This window comes from Anolis sagrei, chromosome 2, assembly GCF_037176765.1.
Source record: "Anolis sagrei isolate rAnoSag1 chromosome 2, rAnoSag1.mat, whole genome shotgun sequence".
NCBI lineage: Eukaryota > Metazoa > Chordata > Lepidosauria > Squamata > Dactyloidae > Anolis > Anolis sagrei.
In genome coordinates, this window is record NC_090022.1 from 302573374 (window position 1) to 302580822 (window position 7449).

Sequence of the window (7449 nt, forward strand, 5' to 3'; positions counted from 1 at the left end):
GCTTCAGGGCAGGAGTCTCCGGACAGTTCCAGGGCAGATCCCAAAAAGGAGATATGAGGCATTGCAGCAGGAATGCAGTTTGACTCTCCATGGAAGGCAATGCTACAGGGGTCCTGGGAATTGTCAGTAGATGAGACCCCATCGCACTTGGGCAGAGAAGGCTCAAGGTCTTGTCCAGTTGCAACTCCTGGGATTCCATCCCACTGAGCCATGGCAGTTGGAGCATCTTCAAGCTCTGGGTCTGCAGAAGAGAAGGCTGAGACAGGAGAGCCACGTATCAATCATAGAATCAAAGAGTTGGAAGAGACCTCATGGGCCATCCAGTCCAACCCCATTCTGCCAAGAAGCAGGAATATTGAAGAGCTGTTCAGCAGTGGAACTCTCTGCCTCAGGGTTTGTGAGTCTATGGTTCCAGGTCAAGCTGCATTAATTCTGCAGTGCAAACGTGTATTTACCATGGTGGAAGGGGATGGGGCAGGAAGGGGAGGGGGGAGAAAAGAAGGAAGGAAGGAAGGAAGGAAGGAAGGAAGGAAGGAAGGAAGGAAGGAAGGGCATGTGGTCAAGGGAAGCCAGCTGGCCAAAGGAGCCTGTCTGTCTTGTCCAGAGCTTTGGCGCCCCCATCAGGCCAAGAGGAGCCCTGCTTGTCTTGCTGACCCTCTGGCCTTGGGTGCCCTTTCCAGCCTCTTCTTTCCCCCAAGGAGATGGGTCTGAGCCCCAGAGTGTGGTGGAGGGTCGTCTTTGGAAGCTTTTAAACAGTGGCTGGATGGCCATCTGTCAGGGGTGATTTGAATGCAATATTCCTGCTTCTTGGCAGAATGGGGTTGGACTGGATGGCCCACGAGGTCTCTTCCATCTCTTTGATTCTATGATTCTATGATTCAACCCTGCTATACGCTTGCGAGACGTGGACTGTCTACAGATGTCAACGTTTTACACTGAAATACAACACCGCCTGAGCTCTGCGAGTGCAGCATTTTTCCAAGTGAAGCAGAGAGTGTTTGAGGACTGGGACATCCGTAGGGAGACCACGGGGCTTGTTTATAAAGCTATTGTCCTCCTAAACCTGCTCTATGCCTGTGAAACGTGGACTGTCTATAGACGTCACATGCAACTCCTTGAATGATTCCATCACGAAAATCCTGCAAATCTCTTGGGAAGTCAAGAGGACAAATGTCAGCGTGCTGGAAGAAGCAAAGACCACCAGTATTGAAGCAATGGTCCTCCGCCATCAACTCCGCTGGACCAGCCACGTTGTCCAACCCTGCTATACACCTGCGAAACGTGGACTGTCTACAAGCGTCACATGCAACTCCTGGAATGATTCCATCAGCACTGCTTCCGGAAAATCCTACAAATCTCTTGGGAAGACAAGTGGACAAATATCAGCATGCTGGAACAGGCAAAGACCACCAGCATTGAAGCGATGGTCCTCTGTCATCAACTCCGCTGGACTGGCCACATTGTTAGGATACCCGACCTCCGCCTCCCAGAGCAGTTGCTCTACTCCGAACTCAAGAATGGAAAATGGAATGTTGGTGGGCAGGAAAGGAGGTTGAAAGATGGGCTCAAAGTCAATCTTAAAAACTTTGGCATAGACACTGAGAACTGGGAAGCCCTGGCCCTTGAGCGCTCCAGGTGGAGGTCAGCTGTGACCAGCAGTGCTGTAGAATTTGAAGAATTACAAATGGAGGGCAAAAGGGAGAAACGTGTCAAGAGGAAGCATGTCAAGCCAACCCCAACCAGGACTGCCTTCCACCTGGAAACTGATGCCCTCACTGTGGAAGAAGATACAGATCAAGAAGAGGGCTCCACAGTCACCTATGGACCCACCCTGGAGGATGATCCTACTCGGAAAACGAGGGATCGCCTAAGTAAGTAAGTCATTGCCTCCAACCCGTCTCACCTGAGCTCTTGCTCACTCTGACGGCAACCTTTCTGGGCCATTAACAAACCTAAATGGCTGTTCCTCTTCTGGAGCAGAATGTCATGACAGCAATGTTGCAAAAAGGGGCCTTCTCCATGATTTGCAATGATTTGTCCCTCTGTCCTTCTTGCGCCAGACAGCGGGTTCCTTCCATAATAATATGCAATAATAACTTTGTATTGTCGAAGGCTTTCATGGCCGGAATCACTGGGTTGTTGTAGGTTTTTCCGGGCTATATGGCCATGTTCTAGAGGCATTCTCTCCTGACATTTCACCTGCATCTGTGGCAAGCATCCTCAGAGGTTGTGAGGTCTGTTGGAAGTAGGAAAATGGGTTTATATATCTGTGGAATTATGTCCAGGGTGGGACAAGGGACTTTTGTCTGCTGGAGCTATGTGTGAATGTTTCAGCTGACCACCTTGATTAGCATTTAATGGCTTGGAAGTGCCTGGGGGGAATCTTTTGTTGAGATTAAACCCATTTTCTTACTTCCAACAGACCTCACTACCTCTGAGGATGCTTATTATTATTATTATTATTATTATTATTATTATCTTTATTTGTACCCCGCTAGCATCTCCCGGAGGACTCGATGCAGCTTACACAGGCCGAAGCCTCAAAACACAATACAGTAAAACATAACACGACAGTAGAAAACACAGCAAATCAATAATTAAGCAAGCAACAACGGCAATAACAATACAACATGACACTTTAAAACTGGGCCAGCCAGCACCATGGGGTACAGGGTTAAAAGTGCTAGAGTGGCAGGAGGAGCATAGGATTAAAATAGTGCGGTGTGCAGAATATTAATTGTACTAAAGTGCTTCTAGGACTTGGGATGGGGAATTCCTAATCTGAGAAGGCACATCGGAACAGCCAAGTTTTTAGGTTCCTTCTGAATGCTGCCAAAGTAGGGGCCTGTCGAAGATCTTTTGGAAGAGCATTCCAAAGTCGGGGGGCCGCCACAGAGAAGGCCCTGTCCTGTGTCCCCACCAAGCGCGCTTGTGACGTGGGTGGGATCACGAGCAGGGCCTCCCCAGATGACCGGAGCGAGTGTGTGGGTTCGTAGATGGAGATGCGGTCACGCTGGTAGGCTGGTCCCAAACCGTTCAGGGCTTTGTAGGTGAGCACCTGCACCTTGAATTGGGCTCGGAATATAAACTGCAGCCAGTGGAGCTCCTTGAACAGGAGGGTTGACCTCTCTTGATAATGAGCCCCGGTTAGCATCCTGGCTGCTGCCCGCTGGACCAATTGAAGTTTCCGAGCCGTCTTCAAGGGCAGCCCCACGTAGAGCGCATTGCAGTAATCCATTCTAGAGGTGACCAAGGTGTGGACCACCCCGGCCAGATCAGCCTTCACGAGGTACGGTCGCAGCTGGCGCACAAGTCTCAATTGTGCAAAGGCCCTCCCGGATACCGCTGACACCTGAGCCTCAAGTGTGAGCGAAGAATCCAAGAGGACACCCAAACTGCGGACCTGTGGCTTCAGGGGGAGTGTAACCCCGTCCAGCACAGGTTGCCACCCTATACCCCGATCCGGTTTACGATCGACCAGGAGGACCTCTGTCTTGTCAGGATTGATTTTCAGCCTGTTCTTCCTCATCCAGATCGACACAGCGGCCAGGCACTCGTCCAGCACCCGCTTGCCATAGATGCAGGCGAAACGTCAGGAGAAAATGCCTCTAGAACATGGCCATATAGCCCGGAAAAACCTACAACAACCCAATAATAACTTTATTTTTATACCCTGCCTCCATCTCCTTTAGGGGACTTGGGGGCGGCCTACAAAGGGACAAGCCCAAAGAACACCAAGTTAAAACGATCAATCAAACAAAACAAAAACATATCTCTGCACATAGACCTGCAGAGTGCAGGGTGGGAACCCCCAGTGCTATAATGTGCCTATAATGCGCCTAATGGGAAGGCTGTTGGGTGGCTCAGCTCAAGGGATGGCAGGCCGAGGAGGGTCTGCTGTGCATGGGGTCCGACGCAACGCTCTCCCGCTGACCAATGCGCATTCCCACACTCTCTCCCCTTGCTTTGCTTTGCAGGCAGAGTCCGATGTGGCCTCCCTGAACCGGCGCATCCAGCTGGTGGAAGAGGAGTTGGACCGAGCCCAGGAGCGCCTGGCCACCGCTCTGCAGAAGCTGGAGGAGACCGAGAAGCTGGTGGATGAGAGCGAGAGGTGGGGGGGGGGGATCTCAGGGGGGTCCCCCAAGACATTTGGGGGCACATCTGGGGGAGGGGGCAGTTGCCCTGCTCCTTGTCCCTCCTTTCAGTCACAGTCCTGCCACACAAAGGAGTTGCTAGGGAGACTTTCCCCTTCCCACCCTATCTTATATTATTATTTATCTATATATATATAAATCTGTTAGGAGAGTTCAACGGACAGCAAAACTCCACAACCTTAACCAAAATTCCCATGCCCATAACACAACCCACAAGGTACAAACATATCTACTCAAAATGAAAAACAACAAAACAACACACTCACAAAACGGCAAAACAACTGAGCATGCGCATTGGCGCCCAGCCGCAAGTTCCCTGGCGCGCGCACAGAGCCTTTCGGCCAACGTTCCCTCTGCGGAAGCCATGCCCACTCCAAGCCCCCCGCGCTGCTTCCCGCACACACACACCCCCTGCCGCACGCACACACACAACCCCACGCTCCATCACTCCCCCGCCGCCGCACACACACACGCAACCCCAGGGAGGAAAAGGGGGAAGGATAGGTAGGTACCTCTCTTTCATAATAGTTCAGATATCTACCTCAACTTTGATAAGTTTTACTATAGGCCACAGCAACGCGTGGCAGGACACAGCTAGTTATTTATATATATTATTATTGATTTATTATTAGCTTTGAGCCTCCCCTCCTCCTTAAGATACTAGCCCCTCAAGGTGGTTTATTAACAATAATGTAAAATACAGGAAAGAAAAAGACACCATAGAAACAAACCAAATATATGTAGGGTTGCTGTGAGTTTTCCAGGCTGTATGGCCATGTTCTAGTACAGGCATGGGCAAACCTTCGACCTGTGTTTTGGACCTCAACTACAAGAAAGGAGGTTCCATCTGAACATTAGGAAGAACTTCCTGACTGTGAGAGCTGTTCAGCAGTGGAACTCTCTGCTCCAGAGTGTGGTAAAGGCTCCTTCTTTGAAGGCTTTTCAACAGAGGCTGGATGGCCATCTGTTGGGGGTGCTTTGAATGCAATTTCTCTGCTTCTTGGCAAGGTGTTGGACTGGATGGCCCATCAGGTCTCTTCCAACTCAAGGATTCTATGAACTACCACCATTCATGACAGCCTCAATCAAGGGCCAGCTAACACCTCCCAAGCAGAGGATGCCTCCAGGCAACAAAGGCCAGGCTACCTCTCTGCAGATACCCTCACTGATTGATTTTGCAGATGCAAGGCTACTCTGCTATTCAAGCTTGCTAACTGCAATATTCACACTTTCTTTAAACGGGTGGATCTCTACCTGTGGGTCCCCAGATGTTTTGGTCTTCAGCCCCCAGATGTCCTTGTTTGTTTCCTCTCTGTTGTTTTGCTGTTGCAATTTTAGAGTTTTTTAAATACTGGTAGCCAGATTTTGTTCATTTTCATGGTGTCCTCCTCTCTGTTGAAACTGTCCACATGCTTCTTGTAGGTTTCAATGGCTTCTCTGTGTCGTCTGACAGGGTGGTTGTGAGAGTGGTCCAGCATTTCTGGGTTCTCAAATAATAATCTGCTGTGTCCAGGTTGGTTCATCAGGTGCTCTGCTATGGAAACCATGAAAATCAACAAAAACTGGCTACCAGTATTAAAAAAAAACTCTAAAATTGCAACAGCACAACAACAGAGAGGAAATAAACAAGGACATCTAATCACCTCTCAACAAACATTTGCTCCAGGCACAGTCAGGCCATTGTATGCTAATCAAGGTGGTCAGCTGAAACATTAGGAGCCCCTGGTGGCGCAGTGGGTTAAACCCCTGTGCCGGAAGGACTAAAGACCGACAGGTCACAGGTTTGAATCCAGGGAGAGGCGGATGAGCTCCCTCTATCAACTCCAGCTCCTCATGCAGGGACATGAGAGAAGCCTCCCACAAGGATGATAAAAACATCAAATCATCCGGGCATCCCCTGGGCAACGTCCTTGCAGACGGCCAATTCTCTCACACCAGGAGTCACTCCTGACACGACAAAAAAAAAATTGAAACATTCACACCTAGCTCCAGCAGACAAGAGTCCTTTGTCCCATCCTGGTCATTCCACAGATATATAAACCCAATTTCCTAGTTCCAACAGACCTCACTCCCTCTGAGGATGCTTGCCATAGATGCAGGCGAAACGTCAGGAGAGAATGCCTCTAGAACATGGCCATACAGTCCGGAAAAAAAACCACTACAACAACCCAGTGATTCCGGCCATGAAAGCCTTCGACCATACAGTCCTTTTATTGAAGATAAGTAAAAACACCAAAGTAAAAAAACACTTTAAAAGAATAGGTAAATCCAATTAGCAGAATAGCAGGGACAAATTAGTCCACGGTAGAGTTCAGAAAAAACAAAGTGGACAACTCTCTAACAAAATCCAAAGAGCCAGGAACGTTGATCCAAGGCATGAGCAGCTAATCACAAGAGACACAAAACCAAACCAGGAAACAAGAAATCCTTAAGCATAAATCTTCCAAGCAAGGCTTCTCTAAGACGAGGAGAAGAACTTGGCATGATTCTAAATGATGCTTCATCTGACTGCATTTTCCACACTTGGAACTTTAAGCCTTTCCAAGCACTCAGAAACTGTATTGTTGAAGGCTTTCATGACCAGAATCACTGGGTTGTTGTAGGTTTTTTTTGGGCTGTATGGCCATGTTCTAAAGGCATTCTCTCCTAAAGGAGAGAATGCCTTTAGAACATGGCCATACAGCCCGAAAAAACCTACAACAACCCACTCAGAAACTGGTTTCGCTTTCTTTGAGCAGCGCTTATCTTTTTCTGTTGAAGCCTGGCAGAATGCCGAAGGCCTTGCTCGCCTGTCTGTTTTGACTAATTTCCGCCCATCTATTTATATGCTCATTAGTATCTGCAGGTGCCGAGTTGTTTTCAAGCCCCAAATCCTGGGAAGTCTCTGGGAGCAAATCAGGGAGTAAACCCTATACCTTGTAGGAACATTCTCATGAGAAACTACACTTTGAACAGGTGCCTCTCTGTCATTCTCTGCATCAATATCACTGACCAAACCATTGCCATCTTGAACCTCATTGACATCATTCCCCACATCCAAAGCACCCTGATCCTGAAACACAATCACAGGCTGAACTCCGACACTTGAGCCGGACTGGACTCAGCTGTGTCCCTCTTCTTCTTCTTCTCCAGAGGCTTGAAGGTCATCGAGAACCGTGCCATGAAGGACGAGGAGAAGATGCGGGACCAGGATTCACAGCTGAAGGAGGCCAAGCACGTGGCTGAGGACTCCGACCGCAAATACGAGGAGGTCTGTTGAGTGCAAGGGGCGGGTGGGGCAGGGGGTCAAGGCTAA

The 7449-nt window shown here is 49.2% G+C and overlaps 1 protein-coding gene across 1 annotated transcript in view; it reads left to right on the top strand.

The window, feature by feature from the left end:
* LOC132766801 (tropomyosin beta chain-like) overlaps positions 1–7449 on the top strand; it is a 56414-nt gene that overhangs the window by 4063 nt on the left and 44902 nt on the right. The window contains exons 3-4 of the mRNA XM_067464866.1: positions 3978–4111; positions 7287–7404. Coding sequence (XP_067320967.1) covers positions 3978–4111; positions 7287–7404 — 252 coding nt within the window. The remainder of the gene's footprint in view (positions 1–3977; positions 4112–7286; positions 7405–7449) is intronic.